Below are 21,298 nucleotides of genomic sequence, written 5' to 3'. Positions count from 1 at the left end.
CTTTTACTGGCCAGGTGCATTAAATACATATATAGATACAACGAAATCTTTAATTCGAAACAATTTATTTCTAATGCAAATTATTATAATATCAATACATGCTATGATAATGAAAGTTGAAATATTAAAATACTAATTAAATATGTTACATTTCTCCGTAACAAAATAGTACACAAATAAAATGAAATATGGCTAAGAATAATAAATCCTTTTAATTGATTTTCAAAAAGATTTTTTTTCTTCAAAATATTGTACGGTACTGATTCTCATTGTGAGTTTTATTTTTTACAGAATAGGTAAGAAAATCAGTACTAAAACACCGACTGGAGAACCATTTGAATACCCTCATGAAGCTGATTTTTATCAAAAGGAAAGATATGGAAATGAAAATCGTCTAGATCTTACTCTGGAGTATAAACCACAAGAAGGTAATAACATCTATACATAAGAACTTATATGCATGTCATCACTCCAAGTTAAAATATAAGTATGGATCATAAATGACAGCAAATAAATTGCCTTCAATTATATATTCTCTTTATGTGATTGGCTTTCTCCTGTTGTTATGGAAAAACATACCATTCCGAAATAATACACAAGAAAACATAATTCCTCGAAAAATTCTAATTGCCATGAATGTTCCAAAACCTTAAAATGGCTACAATATAAAACATAAACTTGAGAGACAAAACGTCAGAAACTTACCAAAGTATCATATATGGAATTAAAATTTGTGTTCATTCCATTTCAAGGTACGGAAGAAGAACGAGAGTCGGTTTTGAACGCACTCCGAACGGCCTTCAAGCCTTTACCTGCAAATTACGTCGAAAGGGAAAAGGCCAAGGTGCAATTACAGCTTTTTAATAACTTTAGCAATAGCAAAGCCTTTCTATCTCAACTGCTTTACTTTGCATTGCGTGGTATAACCTAATTGTGTGCTTTGTCTTGCAAAGTCAGAACTGTCCTAGGTTCAGAGGCAAGTCGTTCAAAAAGTGTCCATTAATTTCACCAAACGCACTTTATAAAGTGACATAAACAGTACAATTTCTATTTCGCAATAATCTAATTAGGTAGCTTCTATTAAATAACATCTGATCCAGAAATATCAAGATTATCATTAGTAAGTGGTCCCCTATCAAGTGTGTTCCAGCCTGGGCCTTGATGCCATGTTTAGAGCCTCGGCAAAAGATTAGCTATATACAGGTTTTTATAAACACGCCTTCTCCAGACTTACTACCATATGTGTCAATTTCAATGCCCCACGCGAAGACAAACTTAATTTTATTGCTTTGTTCGTCTAAACTTAATTAGATTTTAGTTATTCTGTTCAAAACGCTGTGTTCTACAAGTATTACTTTAATGCGCTTCAAGTTATTCCAGTGAAACAACAATGTTAAGCTCGATTTGGTTACACTTGATAAGCAGGCAGGTAAAAACCACAAACATGGGCACATATGTTACGGTTTACACTTCGTGTCTCAGTTCTGCAATTAAGATAGATTATTACGCTTTGTATAATCTTTTCTATTAGATCTAGAAAGTATCTTTAAGCTGTATAATTTTGAAAAAGTATTCTAAATTTCTATGTAGATAAAACGAAACTGATTGTGGCGCCTCTGCGTAGACTCAACAAAAAGGAAATGGTCTCTAGAAATGAAATAGTTTACTTTTCCATTTATTTTACCTCATACATCTAAATGTTGAACTGCATTCTCTATACCCGCCTTGGGGGAACTGTGTCGCGGATATTTGATGAGATACTTTATTTCAGTACATTCATTTCCTATTGTGTATGACTTGGAATATAACCATCTCCCGTTGCACATGTCAAGGGTATAAAATTAATGTAAAGTCATGCATAAGCATTCTGTGGCAAGCTCTCTGAAGTATGGAATGCAAGCTGTATAGAGTGTAGTAAAACCTGTAGGTTTAGCTGTGAGTCTGGTTCAAAAAAAATGATGAAGGGTAACACATTTTATTTCCTTTAATGACTTTCTTTTTGTAGTCATAACTTCAATCATCTTTTTTTTTTATTTTAAAAGAACTTAAAAAAAACAACGTTTTTGTGCAATATCGATGATGATTTCAGAAAATAAAAACTCACAAAGCGTAGGGAGACACTTAAGAGATTCCGTGGCTTTCACAAATGTTTAAGCATGGTGAGAAAATCTGTGATAAGCATAGGTGGTTAGACATGCGCTTCATTTTCAAGGTCACAAGCAACTGTACTTTGCTAAGAGTCGGAATTAAATTCCCCGAAAAATTTTCACACTCTTAAAGCAAGATCTGTAAGTCTGCCCCTTTACTGATCATGAAATGTCACTTGTAAATGACACTTGCCTGAGCATTTATATTGTCAAACGGCTTTGAAAAATAAACCTACACCAACATGAAATGACCTACTTTGATCTTGGAGATATAGACCGGACCCTATTGTGACATATATTGTTATGTTTAACACATTTGCAAAATTTTTAGGATGCGCAATTGAATCTTGACCTTAAAGGTAGGCTCTCGATATACATGCCGTGCTTAACATTTGTTAAAAGTTTCATTTCACTCCCTTAAATCGTTAATATATTATGGGTGAGTCACGGAAGAAAAAATGAGGGTATTTAATTTGACGCCGGATATGGAATTACAAACAACATTTAATGCTAATTAAAAAGCATATTTTATCTTAACTAGATGCTTGGAGAAGAACGTTTTTAAGAGCAAGGTCAGTCTGCACGAATATATTACCAATGAGTCTAATTCCTGCTATCAACCGTTTTTCAGTCCAGAAATCACAACATTTCCTTCAAGCTTTCAATTTCGAGCTAGAAATCTCGATATTTCTGTTCATGATTTCTTTCAGGTTGTTAATTTACAGCTAGAAATATCAACATTACTGATTTCTTTTTTCAGCTTGTAAAATTCAAACTAGAACAGGACAGTTATGCTATGATAGGAGGTAAAATGGATATAAAGGTGACAGCAAAGAACACTGGAACAGATGTGAGAAAGATAATTGTGGCCGTCATAGCGGTATACCCAGAATCGTACACAGGACATCACGGGAAAATATTACATCGTAAAAAATTTGACGGAGCCATTTTGAAAAAGGGAGAAGGTAATTTGCCTTTTAAAGCATTTCTCTGTTGTGAAAAGAAGACACAAAAATAAATGTAAGCATGTTTTATTCAGACTCTAGCATGAGAAGTAGCTATATTGTACTAATTAAACACCGCTTTATTCAGTTAAATAGCAGTCTTTTGAAATTACAATGGAAGTTGAATAAGAATGTAAGATCACTACTGTGTTAACGCTTTAATTATCAGCGATTTAAACAGCACGATTTTATGACAATAATCGACATTGACATGTCTTTTACTCATGCACCAATATATCTTTAATAGGATATTTATGAATTAATTTGTTCACCAAATCAACAGTCATAAGTTACAGGGATATACATATTATCTGTAGCTGACTAGTTTATCATATTTTGGTTCTTATCTTTTTATAAGTCTGATGAAGGTATTTAGATAAAGAGCTGTTCTTTTACTTTCAAACGAGTAATTTGCCCATGGCAGATATTTAGCAAGACTATCAGAATATTGAGAGCCTGTCAAAATGAACAATTTCAATATTAGAAAGCGTTGACATTATGTTTTCTACAGACTTGCTCTTGAAATTGTGTGGACAGTAGATGATCCTAATTGTTTTGTGCGTCAGCATATCAAATGTCCGTGTCCCAGTATCCTTTATGTAGTAACTGTTTCATTGTCAAGGATAAAAAACATTCAGTTCAGTTCATGCAGAAAACCCACTTTCCGTTTTTCATCGAAGGAAAAATATTGCAAAGCCAGTACTGCATAATTTTACTCGAAGTACTGATACCGACAATTGTAGTTTTATTACTTCAGCGAAATTTCGCCAAATCACGTCGAGTTATTCCTTGATGGAACTCGAGTCGAAATTATACAGGTAATACTGTCATTTCAAATGCCGCAAGATGATTGCACAAAACGCGAACACGTAGCATTTCAATTTATGTAGCGTAACGGATTTTAATATTTTTTGTCTACATGTAATCTATTTATGCATTTTAATTTGTTAGTGAAAATATCTTTGTCTTTACCTAGCAAGAAATTGCAATAACTTTAATTGTAACAAAGCCTTCGGAAACATATTATGTATATGAAGAGATTGCTGGTGATACTTTAAGTTTTATAGACAATGTATATGGTAAGAATTATAAAAAAGAGAAAAAATGATGGCACAAACATTCACAAATTCATAAAACATTTTGAGCGAATAAAAAGCTTAGGTCTTCTTTCCATTCATCTTTAATGTAAAATAAAAAGTATTGTAATATCATTTATCATAAACTTTGTATTTTTTAACATTAACATTACCTTAATTGTTGTTGTCTTTTTTTTTTTTTGTTCCGAGTGATGTAAGATATGTCCTAGAAGTTATTCGAAACCCCTATACAATCGCTTAGGGTAATGATATATTTGTCTCTTGAAAATAATCCGTCAAGTGCCTAGGCAACACAATAAATCAATATATTTGTGTATTCCGCTGATTGGATTTCACCTCGAGTGATTCCAAACCACGAGTCGGAGCATTGGTACTCGTTTCCTCGAGGATGGAGTAGAAAGCCTTTTCCTCTTGAGCTGGTTTGTAGGCGTTCAGCTGCTTTAGACCACAGTTAATCGATAACTATCACTTATACTTGAGCTCACAGCAGACAACATGATGTTGCCAGTAGGTAACTCTTACTAGGCTTTTTTTGGGAAAGGTCAAGGTCATAGCGTTTGTTTAACAGAAATATCACACCCAACTACCTTCGACTAGCCGTCGTATAGTGGGCAAATTATTATCTTATAAATTTCTCTTGTTTTTTTTTCAGAGAAAGTCTTTAAAACAGTTCTAGAACCAAAAGAATATATGGGTCACCTCGACGAACAGAGCAATGTGAGTGTTGTGGCCACAGCTTCTGTTGAACGTGTCGGTGACGAGGACTACGTGTATAGAAAAGAGCATATTGTCAGATTTAGACGTCCAGATCTTGAAGTCAAGGTATATTCTCGCATTGTTCAACTTTACTTAGACAGTTTCTCACATTCATGGTTTACTTTCTTGAAGTCAATGTACATTCTCAAATTGTTCAACTTTAATTAGACTGTTTCTTACATTCATGGTTTACTTTCTTGAAGTCAATGTACATTCTCAAATTGTTTATCTTTAATTAGACTGTTTCTTACATTCATGGTTTACTTTCTTGAAGTCAATGTACATTCTCAAATTGTTCAACTTTAATTAGACTGTTTCTTACATTCATGGTTTACTTTCTTGAAGTCAATGTACATTCTCAAATTGTTCAACTTTAATTAGACTGTTTCTTACATTCATGGTTTACTTTCTTGAAGTCAATGTACATTCTCAAATTGTTCAACTTTAATTAGACTGTTTCTTACATTCATGGTTTACTTTCTTGAAGTCAATGTACATTCTCAAATTGTTCATCTTTAATTAAACTGTTTCGTACATTCATGGTTTACTTTCTGGAAGTCGTTGTACATTCTCAAATTGTTCAACTTTAATTAATTTTTTTCGTACATTCATGGTTTACTTTCTGGAAGTCATTGTACATTCACAAATTGTTCAACTTTAATTAAACTGTTTCGTACATTCATGGTTTACTTTCTTGAAGTCAATGTACATTCTCAAATTGTTCAACTTTAATTAGGCTGTTTCTTACATTCATGGTTTACTTTCTTGAAGTCAATGTACATTCTCAAACTGTTCAACTTTAATTGACCAGACGCCGGCTGTCAATCAAACCAATAAATCGATAAGCGATCAACCAATCAATGCGCTTGATTCGACGCACACCTCCAGACGGTGTTAACGTAAATATTACCCTCCGACATTGCGATCTCGACACCGATAAAAATAACTGATAAATTCGTTTTGAAAATGATTATATATACAAGTAAAACTTATTAGAAATGGTAAAAAGGTGTAAGTGGGGACTTTGCAAGTCCGATAGTTGCTTCCCAGAACGCCTAGATTATTCCTTTTCCAAAACCTAAGTAAAGTTTTGAGAAGTATCTTCGCTGGATTAAGACTTGTGGACGTCCTTACAGACAATTGAAAGTGGATAAAATCGACGGAAACTATCACATATTTGTATATACAATGATATTAATATATCTAGCTTTCACTTAATTCACATTTGACCCGGGCGCCGTGCGATAAATTAGTCTAAATTTGGCATCGTAGGTGGCTACGAGCTACGGTGTATGTGTTCACATTAAATACGGGCATCGTGTCATATCTTTTTTTTTGCAATTTCAGTGCAGTTTTCTTGCAGTCACCGCAGGCTTCCAACGGAACTCTTACGTGCTGGAGATGACCAATATATATAACCATCTGAAAAATGTTATGCCATATAAAGGCCGTCGCACGGAAATGATGCGGCCGCTGTAGGGTGGCCGCACGATGATTGCTCAATATTCATGCGATTTCATTCGGTACTGCAGCAAGCAGGAACCTTGTGACAGATCTGCGAGTGCCGTGCGAATGTCTTAGGTGTCTACTATCTCCGTACGATTTCTTTTAGGCACTTTGTCCACGGAATATCGTGCGTTGGCTGCACGATCAGCGCATGACCTCCTAACGATGCCTGTGCGGAGATTGTGCAATGCCACCTACGGCATGTCTACGGTCTACGGGCTTTCAATTAATTCAAATATGTATAACTTTTCGCTAAACAAAGTCGTAGAGGCTCCGGAGCCCGTACGAAAATCGCACATCCATACCCCCAACCCCCTCCCCAACCCCCACTTCCTCCGCAGTCACACAGAAAAGAGGATACGGGCAGTCTACGGGTTCTGTAGATACATCGTAGGCCAAAGATAAACTAGGCATTGTTGGTTTATTTCTCAGCCATAGCACTTCTTATTGGGCATTTACATAACAAGAAACTGTGAAGAGAAAGTGCCAAAATGTGCAAGTAACAAAAATATGAACTAAAAGTGCTACATTATTCGTGCCCAAACTTTTCAGTTGCCTCGATCAACATGTACGTGGAAAGACATCGGTAATGTGATTTTTTTTTAGGTTGAGGGAGAAGGGTTATTTATACCTAAAATGTAAATGTATCATTATCCTTCAATGCACTTTTTCCAGTTTTGCACACGAGGCATAAGTACTGATAGTGTACAAGTCGAGAAAATACTAAGAAAATATCAAACTGAATGATAAACAAATATTTTTATAATAATAAAAAGACGCATAAACTTGTCAGTGATTTATTAAAGAAGAAACACAAAATTTTCAACAATAAATATCATCAGTAATTGTCGTTGTGTAGCCTTCTTCCGTCTTCTGAATATACATGCTTTCTCAACTCCCCGAATGTCGGAAAATCCCAAAACTATCAATGTAAGACTCCTAACAGTACTTTCTCGAAATTCATCTAAATGTTTTAAAGACACATAATAAGACAGAAAATTCCTGCCAATCTCTTCAGAAATATCGCGTAAAGTAGCAGCAGCAGCCATTATCGATCTAAATGTCGGAGGTTTAGTATTTTGTGGTACCACGTGACCTGTAGCCTGACGTCTGGTTAATTAAACTGTTTCGTACATTCATGGTTTACTTCATTGAAGTCAAAGTACATCTTGGATTGGTAAACTATAATCCAACTGCCAATGTTTTGCGCCAGGGGCTTTAAAATTGGGCTTTGTCCCTATGCCTGAAGGTCGTAAACGCCGAGTGTGATCTGATCTGGCAGACTCCATGAGAGCTGAAAACAATTTTCCAGATCCAGCTACTGTTATAAGGACCCTTTTATTATCCCGTTTTGTTTTTTGTTGTGTTATCGAATAAAGTTTTCGACGGTTATCGATGTGAAAATAGAACTAAGTGTAGCGTTTGTGTACGCTATTTTAAATTATAGAAATATGTCCGGACATACATATTAAATGTACGGAATTCTTTCTGGCTGTCCTTATTTCCTTGAGAAATTCAAGCCATATTTTAACAGTATTTATATAGGTAAATAATAAATTTTGAGGGGAAATGATCTGCAGAGAAAATTCGGAGAACTGAACGACTGGTCGACTGCCATTTTATTTCGTGCCATTTCTGTTTTTAGTGTCTGTAAACCATAGTACGAATGCAACTGTATTCTCCACTAATAATTTACTCATATCATTTTCCCCTGACAATGAGCCTGAGGAAAGCAACACATGGTTAGTTTATACACATCGCTTTATCTAACCTACCAAGTAACAAGAATGATAGTGGTGTCTTTTGTTTGATAGTTTTCTCATTTTTTTTCAAAATGTTCCATGAAAATTGTCAGAAAGCGACAAATCCAAAACGTATATTTATTCACTGCATTGAATAGTATAAAAAAAAACATTTATTCGCATAAGTGTCCTTTTCTTTTTTCAAAGCGTCATAATGCAGCAACGAATGGATAGAGTCACATAAATCAACTGACTTGAATGATATGAATAATATATAATCTGTTTACTATACCGATGAGTAAGTTGTTTGTATCGTGTCTCTTTCAAAGGGCCCGAAAGAAGCGACTGATGGAGAAATGGTCACTTTCAATGTCAGTTTCACCAATCCACTGGACCAACCACTGACAGGGTGTAACATCTCAATGGAAAGTATTGGTTTTAAGGATTTTGATAACAAACCATGCGAAAAGTAAGTGAATGTTTAGTATGTGTTAATTTATCTAATGCCGATTGTGAAATTAGTTCTATCACTAATTTAAATCACTCTCAACACCTCATTCTTGGTGTCATCCCTCGCAGAGAAGGTAAGAGAGAAGATGACAGACCCAGATTCCCTTCTACTGTCGAGTACAAAGCAAGGGAGTTACTTTTACCATTTTTATGACTTTGGTTTAACGCTGCAAGGGAGAGAACTCATGACCAACCTCACTTGAATCATACTTCTAGGTAGCCGCGGTGGTTAGTGATGTAGAGCAGCACCCCTACAGATTTATTTAGATAATTGAAGACCACTTATAAAAAGATGTTTATTTAAAAAAAGTACAGTTAATAATAATAATATCTTATACATTTTAAGTAACTAGTTGTATATCAATGAGTACAATTTGAAATTTTTCTATATTCTTTTCTTTCACTTTTACAGAAATATTGACGCTAAAGGGATTTATGAAGAAACGTTTGAAATGAAAGCACTGAAACCAAAGAGATATGCAGCTGTGTACTTTACGTTCGAATGCGAAGAAATTAAGAACATCACAGGAATGGCAGTGATACGGATTCATAAACAGCCATGAGGCTTATTGTCTACAGGGCCAGAATGTGATGTTTTATATATTGTTTACATTGTGATTTTTTTACAAGAAGCAGTTCTGTGTACATGACAAAAAAATCTGACTTTAAAGTTAAGGAATATAGTTTAGTTAGGTCTATATGTATTTTAGAGTTCTTTTGTAACGAACTAACAATGTCTTATGTTTATCGCTTTCTATAGTCTATTACCTCACTGAGGCGACCGCGGTGTTATAGTAGGTTTAGCACATCTGCCTGTATTTAAGTCACTTTGTCAATGGTAGTGCTATGTTCCTTATATATTCTTTTCCCAGTTTTATGTTACTCACTATAAGTGTGCGTATTAATGCAAAAGTAGACAGAAGAGTTTAAGTTTAGAGTCTTTGTGTAACTCTTTCAGTTCTGTTAGAATTTGTAATACACTGTTTGCTTAGTTTATATTTTCAGCTTAATGCAAATAGGTGATCAATTGAGAGGGCTTTTTCGCCCGCCGTCAGTCTGTCCATCTACCGTCGTCTGTTTATTTCATTTTTGTGACCGCTTTCTTATGATTAAAAGGATGTTAATCCTTAAAAGGATCTGAAATTAGTTTGAAGACAGGTATCAAAATTCTGTGACAGCCTGACCTCAGGCAAGGAAGGAATATAGTATAAAATTGATTTATCATAGAGGATCACAGTGCCAAGCTGCAAGCCTGGGTAAAGAAATAATAATTAAGTAATTGAATAAAACATGCGGGCTGATCTTTGCCTATACTGTTCACTATTCAGTCAGTAAATTTTCAGTCAACAACCCTTTTAATAATAAGTGACACTGTCCAAATTGAATGATGGGCTAGTCCATTTTAGAAATTAAGCAGGGTAAAGGTAAAAATGTTCTTGTTAACACATTTTACGTTGCATTAATTTTCTACAGTTTAATCTGTAACAAGATCATATAATGTGTATAGTCATAATGTTATAAGATTACTTTTGTACGACGGTAATTACCGCCCTGGGCCCGTATTCATAAAGCTCCTAAGGAGAAAACTTAGAGAAATCCTTAACTTTGTAAAATTTCCTCAACAATATAGCACAAAAGAAAAGTGTAGACTATATAAGATTTATTGATAATCTTCATTACTATGCCAGACTGTATGAGACAATATTGTTAGACATTCCAAATATCTGGACGATTGTCCACAAAATGCTTTGGAACTTAATTTAGTCCTAAGTTTGTCCCTTAGGGAAACTTAGGAGCTTTATGAATACGGTCCCTGGAGTTTTTAAAAGTTACCTGATTTCGCATATACACATGTGCGAGACATTATGCCTTTAGCAATCTTCACAAAACTTACATCTTACATGGAAATCGCGGTTTAATTCGATTTCGTACAAAATGGCAGTAATAACAAAGTTATGATGATGAAGTTGGATAGGATTTTCCTATCTCACACTGACGTAAAATATTTGAGCACTGACCGGGACTCAAACCTAGGACATCTTCGACCTATATCGGACACTTCCAGGTTGCTAAAAAAGCTAGCTGTAAAGCTGTAAAGCAAGTCACTATAAATGCACTTTTAAACTCTGCTAAATTACTTAGATACCACAGTAACCCACAAGCTTAATTAAACTTGCACAAAACGATCTGTTCAAAAAAATATTTTGTAAAGATCAATTCTCAAGTAAGTCAAAGAATGAACAATATTGCTGAAAAATACTCGTGTAGTATTAAAACCTAGCTCCCTAGAATTATTCAAAATCAACTGCCTTGAGTCATTCAAAATTAACTCGCATTGGCTTCGCCAAAAACATTTAAGCTATAGCCCCATATAGGAAAAATTATCATATTTAGCATTGTTACAGGACTCCTCTGAAATGCCAGTCCATTGTTTATAGTGTATGACCAGTACAAAGTTCAACGCCATATTTTGTTTGGCTAAATTCGAAACATAAAAAGATAACTATTTGAAAAAGTATTTAAAGGCTTGTCGATCATAGTCAAAAGTATTGACAGTCATTCTGACCTCGGGCAATAGTTTATACTATTGACCTGCAAGTGATTCAATAAGCGTATACTGTTAACACATATTATGTCACCTGTTTAGAATAGTTTACACATATATTACAAAGAAAAATCATAATTGTCAGAAATACTGAGACAAGTTTTATAAAAGACAAATGACATCAAAAATAAGTCAGTAAAAGACCAGCCATATTTTACACAGTTTATACATTAATGACTTCATTTCCGGAAAAAATCTAAAGGAACTTACAAGAAAATGTATGTATTTTGTCACAAGTATATTTACATCTTCAGAAGCGTACTTGTGGATCTGTCTGGGTGAGCAAAATAAGATCATTATGATCCTCCTGTTTGCACAAACGTATATCGATGCAAAAGAAGGGCTAAAATTCATTGTATTTATATTCTTAAACACTTCGAGAGTTTTTGTATAATATACATCTGTGATAAATTTCAGCAAATCAATCATATGTGCCATATTTAACATTTTCACTTTCTTTCTTGATGTAATAAAAATATTTAAAACAATCGCATTTCTGTGTTGTTGTTGCATGTTTTATTTCCTTGTATGAAATACCCTTTTCAGACTCTCAGATGCAACATTTCATATTATGTTATCAAATTTTAATTAGAAAAATCGTCTGTGCAAAATCAGTTGTCAAATATCCATTTTTTGGCAAAATTGAGTTTGTTGAATCTGTTGAAACGCAGCATTTCTGGATACATCTCTGTCTGGTCGGTCCTACCATTAAAGCAGTTTTTTTTTGAAAAACGTATCCATTGCAGCAGATGCAAAATATGATTTCTGAATATTCAAAAATGACGTTCATGGTAAAAATTAGAGTTCTTTTTTTGTAGTTAAAACAAAGGCGAAATCATTATGTTGTTGCTGATTGAAGCAAAGTTTTAACACCAGTGATGCTCAGAATATTTTTGTAATACTTAATTTAGTTTTGACGACATCAACCTATTTAATTTTCTAGAAAATGTATGCATACGCATTTAAGTTAAGCATACAAAATAATATTACAATCTGCACAGTAATTTAAGAACTGCTGTAGTCATCTACAGGGCCCCTAGTCATAAACGTTTCAAGTCGGAAACTTAGATTTTAAAATGACAAAATTATTTTTTGTCGTATATTTGTAAATCGTGCATGAACTTTTATAAAACTTAACAGGACTCCGGCATGTACTACAAAAGTCTAAACAAAAATTCAGCAATATAAATTTATAACAAAGGAAGTTATGGCAATTTGAATCACGGTTAAGAAGTTTGAAGTCTTGTATAATTTCTGCCTTAGAAAGTTTATTAATTCGACCACATGGCCCACAAATCAATACTAGTGTAAACAACAGATGTTCTAAGAAATAATATTTAGAAGGAAATTAATCATTTCAAATGAGTATAGCAAATTAATACTCAATATGTCAGCCTGAAGGACTTTATACATACTTCTTTGTTACCAGTTTCTTCTAATTAATTTTGTCATAAAAGATTTCATTATTAAAAAGTTATTATTCAAAGAGGTATTGTACAGAGTTCACGCCAACAATTATTGAAAATGGTGAATCGTGATTATCTCTCCTACCTTTGCTTACAAAATATCACGAAGATTATTAATTAGAGAACTATCATCTGTTATGTAAATGTTCATTCGAAATGCTCTTGTGATTTATATAATTTCTTTTCAATTTTTACATCATCTACCAGGCCAACGATATCTGTGCTTATTATAAAATCGTGAAATGAGCCAACAAAAGTCGATGCACGTTTGTAACAGGCTCAGTATTTGAGTGACCGCCCGTTTGTATTCGATTTTTCGTTACTACTGAAACAAATGAAAATGGAAGAAGCTGCGGGCGAGTTGTCTAATGGTTCCTTCCCATCAACGATATCACTTCATTTTGTAACCTACCATGCAGGAATTTTGATTGAAGTTAATTTATCACTTGCTTTGATTGGGTTTTTGTTGAATATGATGACCATAATAACAATTGTTACTACTGTCGGAGTGACCATGAAAACAAGCACAAAACTTACCATAAGTCTCGCGTTTTCGGATATGTTTATAGCTCTATCTCACATCATATTGAGGTTTGTGGATTACACATCTCAATGGACAGTTTGGCTACAAGATTTTGGAAAACCTGCCACAGTTAATTTTCCATCGCAACAAACTGATGGCGACATGTGGAACAAGCCAGCCAAAGGTGAACAAATTCTTCAGAAAAATAATACGGACTCTATACGTAAAAATGTTGACGCACTGATTACCAACAATGATCTTTTCACCGGTGGGATATCATCAAACATCACATTTGTATCAAGTGACTTTAGACCAATAGAAGTTGACCAGTCAGTGTTCATAAATGTACTTAGCTGTTTATCAATAATTCCAAATATCACAAGCTTATTCAGTATGTTCTTTATTACGCTGGCTTTATTGATAATGGTTTCAAAGCCACTTCAACAACACATTATATTATCACAAAGCAGAGGAACTGCAATTGTTGTTGCGGTATGGACGTTAGCCTTGGTGTTATCACTTTTTGTATACATTTCAATACATAGTAAAGTAAAATTGGATGTAGAAAAAACCATTTCCAGTGTATATCAAGTGGTCTGGTACGTCATCTTTCTTCTTTGTTTCATTTTCCCAGTTATGTACGGATTCATCCTTGTCATCATTTTAAGGCAAGGGAATCTGTCATCGTCAAGGAATAGTAATCACTTAAAAGCCACTGTCACCTCTTTGATTATAGTAAGTACTTTCATTATCTGTTATTTACCGTTCATTTGGCAAAGCATCTTCACTAACATTATAGGAATTGCCAACAGCTATGTGTCTTCTTTGGAAGTCTATAAATGCATTTACATTCTAAACACGATATTAGACGCCTTCATTTATTCCATTAGACTGCCAGAGGTAAAGACTGGATATAAAGTGTTATATTCCAAGATAATGGGTTGTTGCTAAACATTTGAACGTTTATAGCGGTTTAACGTCTACTTTCGGAGAAACCGTTAGCATTTGTTTAGGGTTCAAGAACACCGGAGGGAATAAACTGGCCGCCATTGTTTTCTGTAACTATTGACATGACACTCTTGACTATTCCGTATGTTTCCGTAAATAAATGTTCGGTGTCCTAACCCAAATAGCGATATAACTAATGAAAACCTAATAAGAATATACATTTCTTAATTGACACATCATGTCATGTTTGCACATATAGCAAAAACAAAAACAAAAAAAAAACATTCAGCTAGCAAATCTCGGGGTTGTGGGTTCGGGTCCTCTGTCTGACAATACTATTTTCTTTATTAAATCTGTAAACTTAACAGACAGAAAAAATGGTAATTTATCGTTCAGTAATTTAACTGAAACAAAGCCATTACTTTTCAACAGAAACCCGTTCTAAAACAATGTTAGCTAAAATCTTTAAAACACTATAAAGACAACAGTTTTAGGCAAATCAATGACAGGACAAGTTTTCGTTCAACGGACATTTCAAATAAGTGGCGTCAGTACACGATAAACATGCTGCTATAACGCTAAATATGTTTCATGAAATAATTTTGTTTACACCCGTACAAACGCGCAAAAATAGCAATAAATCCCAACACATGTATTTACAGTTTCACAGTAGCTTGTTACAAAAAAAAATATGTGGTATGATTTCCATGAAAATCGAATTTAATGTTAAAATATCAATCCTTTCATCACACAAATTGGAAAGCCACAATTATCCACCCACGTTAATTTGCTATTCGCCTTCCGATAAAAATACAGTTAAAGTATCTTATCCAGGAGAAATTTTGTTTCTTCACCGTGAAAAAATAGATATAAATATAGTGTAATGTTCGTTTTGAACTTTTTTGCGTCTAATTCTAACAACACCACTTTGTTTATGTTCTCTTTGCGAATGACGTCAGATCACATGTGCAAAATGAAGGCGGTTTTCTTTTTATGCAAAACATGAAGTGACTCTAAATAAAGATAGTCTGGTCTTTATTTATATGAAGTAAAATAACGAAAACGCCCGAAAATGTTGGCGAGATTAATGAGCACTAGGTCAATATTTACGGAAATTACGAATACCTACGAGTATTGTCCGTAAGTATTGACCTGGCACTCATGAATATTCCGTATATTTCCGTAAATTAATTTTCGGTGTCCGAACCTAAATAGCGATATAACTATTGCATGTATATATTTCTTAATTGATGTGATGTCAAAAGTGCAGGTAGCTGTGTGGACAAAGCATTTAACTGTCAATCTCAGGGTTGTGGGTTCGAGTCCTACGTCAGGCCAAATCATCTTTTTATCCAAGTTTTATATGCAGACTTACAATTTACCTGATCAAACTTATCGTGATTATATGGTTCATTTATTGAAAGTTTTCAAAACGTTGTAGAAAAAGTCGGATAAAAATTGTTTTAAATGTAGGCCTATCTGTGATAAAAAGACAAATTGCTTGTCACCAGCGTTTCAAGAAAATAAACTGGACAAGAGAAACAATCAAAATTCATGAAATGTGGTACATAAAATAATAATAAAAGCAGTATCGATAACATTACAAAAAAAAAACAACAAAAAATCCCCCCCCAAAAACAATAACAAAAAACAATCGAAGGTGATTTCGAATCCGTGGTTACGTGCTTGGAAGTCAGACATCTTACCAATACACCACCGTTTCTTCGGTTACCTGTTACTTTAGTAATAAAAGATATTTTCAGAATACAAATATTTTGTAAATAAACGAAAACGTCCGAAAATAATGGCGAAGATTAATGAGTGTCAGGTCAATACTTACGGACAAAAACTGAAAAATTGTTGATTAATGGTGCAAAACAAACAACCTTGACTAAAATATGTAAAAACAGTGTGTGTTTTATTTCAATTGTGAAATGATTTTATAATCCATCTCACTGTCGTTACAGGAGCTTAAAGCAATATTAGTCTGTTTTACGCTTGACACGTTTGACCATGTGTAATTTGTTTTTATGTCTAAATATTTTATTGTCTTTCATTCTATCCATGTTTGTGTTTAGAATGGCATTTGATGATGTTTAAATATTCTATTATTTGTCTTAACATGGTTTCGTTTGTTGATATTTTTAATTCAATATCTTCTTTCGTTTGTACGTTTTATATAATTTGTGCTTAAAAGACACCTCATGATATATATCGAGGGCTGAGCGCGAAACTATTGTATCTTGTTCTTTATTCATATACAGTTACAATAGTTTCGCGCTCAGCCCACGATATGTCGTTTATTGTTTAAGGGTTATTTGCATTCTGGCCTGTTTTCATAGGATGTTATTGATGTTTTCGTTGCTCGTTTTTTTTTTGCAAAAGCATCGAGTACACGCCAATGTCGTTCGTTATATTTCTCTTTTCTAATTTTTTGTTGACCAAAACAAATAACTTTGATCAAATTATGCGAAATATGCAAAATAGTTTGTTTTTTATTTTATTTCTGAGATGAATGTTTGAAGTCCCACAAGTATGTTATATAAAGCTTACAATAAAAATACAAGACTGTACACTTTGCACATTTAAAATGTTGATTTTGTCGATATGGGTGAAGTACGAGGGCTGTTTCTTATGTTCGCGGAATTCCATTATTACTTCAGATTGGGAAGTAACCGTTCAATACAACGTCTTCAGTTTTTCAGGAAATGACCTCGAGTCGTAACGTATACTTAAATTGCTTTCACGCCAAAATTGCATAAAGTTTGACCACTCTACGGCACTTTGGGTAAGTTTGAAATGTATGAAATAATGACGAGCTTCAAATGGCTGAATATTGGTTGCTATAGATACCTCTAATTCTTCGATGATTCAAAGAAAATTAAAACCGATTTTAAAATAAAATAGGATATACGTATGTCATATTAGCTACTTGCATATGTATTTTCATGAAATTTAATTGAGAAATAACATTTTGAGAGAGAAGAGAATTCCTCGAATTTATGAAAAACCCTTACACCTGACATGGTAGAAGTTAAAACATATGTTTCAAGATGCCATATTTAAAAATCAAAATACCAAGATTGATTTTATAGCAAAATTAAATATTATCTATCTTTTAAAAAAGTGAAAGTATTAAACACTACTATGATTACTTTCTTACCCGGTATATAAAACATTATTTCAATATTTTCAAATAGCATAGCAAGTTCGTCTCCGTCTTCCAATATTTTGTAAGATGTTTCCTCAGAACGTGAACGTTGAGAGGCAAGACAGCCGTGCGTAGTTCCATCAGCACCATTTAAATAAGTTTAGCTATACATATGTATGTTTTAACTGGAGACTAATGCTGTCTCATCTCTCAACGTTTACACTCTGAGGAAACATCTGACCAAATACTGGACGACGAAGACAAACTTGCTATGCTATTAAAAATATAGAAATAACCTTTTATATAACAAGAAAGAAAGTAATTATTGTAGTGTTTAATCCTTTCAAGTTTTATTAAAAGATAGATAACAATTTATTTTGCCATAAAAGCAATCTTGGTATTTACATTTTTAAATATGGCATCTTTAAACATATGTTGAACTTCTACCATGTCAGATCTCAACTAGCAGTATTTTAGTACCAGTATATAATAGTGATTTAGATATGTGAGTACATTGTTAGACAGTAAGTATTAGTATAAACATCAGTTTATCACTTACTTAGTCAAACACTTTTCAATTAAAATATATAAATTGTGTGATTCAAATTTATTTGACCAAATTGTAAACCATCATTTATATTTTTACAAAGGACTCACATTATAAGTTACTCGTTTTATTAGTAGTGTCTGTAATATATATGATATAAGCCCACTCACTGTTGTTGAACATCTTGAAATTATATCAGGCTGCTGTGTTAAGCGTTTCCGACAATTGTATGAGGTTGTTGAAGCTTGCATTGTCTTTTATTATATCCATGTATGTATTTAGAATGTATTGTTTATCTTATTACGGTTTCGTTTGTTTACATTTTTTAATCCAATGTTTTCTTTCGCTTGTACGTTTTATGGTTTTGCTACAAAGGTATCTAATAATATATTATTAGGTTATTTAACATTGTTCTGTACGATACGGAGATATATTTGGACGAGAGTGAGAAAACCTAGCGGCCCGTCCAATATGGTTTTCCCAGCTGTATACGAGTCCAAATATATCTCGTATTATACAGTTCAATGTCAAATAACCTTTTTATTCTATATCTATTTTATTTCAGTTTAAATTTAAATGATTCACTGAATATTGTATTTCTGTCTTCCTCGTTTCAGAGAGCGCCAACTTCACCCGATTTCGGAACATTTTCACACGTTTCGGGCTTATCGTATGTTTTTGGACTTTTTTAACCGTCCAAATACGGAAAAATACATGATTTTTGTATGCTCGTCCGTCCAATAAGGTAATATATACGGTCACGTGTTGCAAATGAACGTTTACGACTGGGCAGAAAAAATAAATATAAAATAAATTTGGTGTATTGTATAAAAGTTGCTTGCATTCTGTCTTGTTTCGTCAGTATATTAATGGTCTTTTTTGTGCCCTGTCCTTTCGAAAACACATTGAGTATATGCCAATGTCATTTGTTATATTTCTTATTTATAGTTTTGTAACACGACTAAACATAGTTCACAAGAAACAGTTTTGATTTTATTTATAAAATGGTTGTTTGAAGTCAAACATACATTACCTAAATACGACAAAACAGCTTGAAATACTAATACTAGACTGTATACTTGACATATAAAAAATGTTTATTTTGTCCATATGGTTTAGTATATAATATATTATTGTTTTCACTTTGTCTGTGATAATACTTTGATTGTCTCGATCTGCCTCTGTTTTTTTGAAAATTGTGTTTATTGCTATTTTCAATCATATACCTTTTTGTCTTACTATATAAAGTTTATGCTACATCTCCAAATATATATCATGTTTATTGTTCAAGGCTTTGTTTTCTTTTGGCATGTTTCGTCAGGCCCTAAAAGTGATTCTCTGGTTGATATGCATTGAGTACTTGCTCGTATGATTGGTTATTTTTCATTATGTAATTATGTACATAGGTATTCTTTGTGGGGATGACTTTTAGTTGCACTGCCCTGAAACCTTTGAACATGATTAAAGTGAGATTTTTATATTTCGATCTTCTATGATCGTTCAGCACGACATTTATGTTGTGTTATTGGTACTGTTTAGTTTCTCAACATAACCATTTCGGCCTGGGTGGTTCCAATACTCCCGCTTCATAGCCTTGGGTATTGTATAATCACCCCTTGGATATAGTGCCTGCTTTTTAATTTTGTCTTTTGACAGTTCCTTTGATACGCAGGCTCCATAACCTAGGTTCCCCTTCCTAAATTCCAGTTTGTTTAGTTCTGCCCATTGTTTTCTCGTTTGGGGCAAACCCATTATTTTATCTGGGGACCAAACCCCGCTCTTCATGGAATTACACGCTTCAACACGTGTATCATTGAAGGTTCCATGTTCACCGCCGTTTGAATACATCTGCGGATGTCTCTAAATTGCTTTTTGTACCATTAGCATGCGTAAATGTTGAGTTCTGCTCAACCCGGGGCTAGAAGGCGTGGACGGTAGCATGCATTTCCACTACCGTCCATGAACAGGCTCAATCAAACCGAGCCTGCAACATTTTCGTTTTTGTCGTGTTGAGCGACCTGTGAAGTTTCCACTTTTCTTTATTTTACCCGTACACAGGATCATGAATGGCCGTCCCTAGGCTGTGTCCAACATTTTCCAAGTTAATTACTTAAAATTTTAATACAGTTAGTTTTTTTTTGGTCCTCGTTGGCTATAGATTTTATTGCAAAAGTATTTATGTGTATATTTGATTAATAAACTTTCACTCCCAACGCAGAGTTTCAAACCTACATTGATGAGGTGCAAATGAATCAAAATCAGCGATTTTAACCACTCGACCACGGGAGACCTTACAATACTAAGTTATCTGGGCAATAAATAGTATACACTTAACAAGTCTTTTAGCGCAACATTTAGTTACCAGTATCTGGGCAATATATAAATTAATACACACTTAACAAATCGCAACACTTTGACAAAATTTTCATCGTTACAGTAGGAATATGTCTGATATTTTGCCTACATTTAAACAATGTAATATGTTAAACTTTTCAAATGATAGTTATATTTCAACAACATTGCATTCATAAAAGATACAAAAAAAACATATACCTATTCACATGTTACAAAAGTACAACTTTAAGAATGTTATGACGCAAAGAGCAAAGATGCCGATGTAAGAACAGAAAGTGATTAAAAGTAACAGAAAGCTATTGAACAATTAGCTAATATCCACAGCGATGTACTTAGGCTGGTTAAAATTACTATAAATAATGTCAGAACCTAAAACAAATTTCAATATGAAATTCTATTGCTGATTTATAATCTTTAGTTATTTATGCAATACAGGATAAAAGGTCTAAAGATATCTAAGTCAATTAAACTCTGAAAATTAGGTGATTCTTAAGGGCAGCTTTCTGTAGATTTTTATAATGAATAAATTATTGCATTTTTTTCTAAAACCAGATCAACAAAACAAAATATTAGTATTATTTATTTATTCACATGCAAACATTGCATGTTAAAACAGTTGAAGGGGTCCGTGCAAAAAGGTACCTATCTCCATTTAGTATAAATGTTGGGAAAACGCATTTCTGTAAAATTTCGGTGAAATGTGATATTTCCCAAAGTAATTGCAGCAGTAGATTGTATAATATTAAAACAGTCATACAGTATTACAAAGTTTCGTGTATTTTGAACTATCTAGATCATTTTTATAACAAATAATCTTGTTTTTGTCGATTATGTTTATGCAACAAGGGTTCTAAGTCAATGGAGTTATGCAACAAAGGTTCTAGGTCCATGGAGTTAAGACCATTGTTGCATGTAAACCATGGTTTGCGAATCATTTTTGC

General features: G+C 33.5%; 1 protein-coding gene across 5 annotated transcripts in view; it reads left to right on the top strand.

The window, feature by feature from the left end:
* The window catches only part of LOC123548647 (annulin-like), a 68,964-nt gene extending 57,104 nt beyond the window's left edge, over positions 1–11,860 (top strand). For all 5 annotated transcript variants that reach the window (XM_053546279.1, XM_045336108.2, XM_045336105.2 and 2 more), the window contains exons 13-18: positions 292–428; positions 753–844; positions 2,908–3,112; positions 4,901–5,070; positions 8,582–8,721; positions 9,175–11,860. In XM_053546279.1, coding sequence (XP_053402254.1) covers positions 292–428; positions 753–844; positions 2,908–3,112; positions 4,901–5,070; positions 8,582–8,721; positions 9,175–9,325 — 895 coding nt within the window. In that variant the 3' untranslated portion in view covers positions 9,326–11,860. The remainder of the gene's footprint in view (positions 1–291; positions 429–752; positions 845–2,907; positions 3,113–4,900; positions 5,071–8,581; positions 8,722–9,174) is intronic.
* Positions 11,861–21,298: the final 9,438 nt, after the last annotated feature.

The sequence above is a fragment of the Mercenaria mercenaria genome, chromosome 6 (assembly GCF_021730395.1).
Source record: "Mercenaria mercenaria strain notata chromosome 6, MADL_Memer_1, whole genome shotgun sequence".
In the NCBI taxonomy this organism is placed as follows: domain Eukaryota; kingdom Metazoa; phylum Mollusca; class Bivalvia; order Venerida; family Veneridae; genus Mercenaria; species Mercenaria mercenaria.
This window is presented reverse-complemented; position numbering and strand designations above follow the sequence as displayed.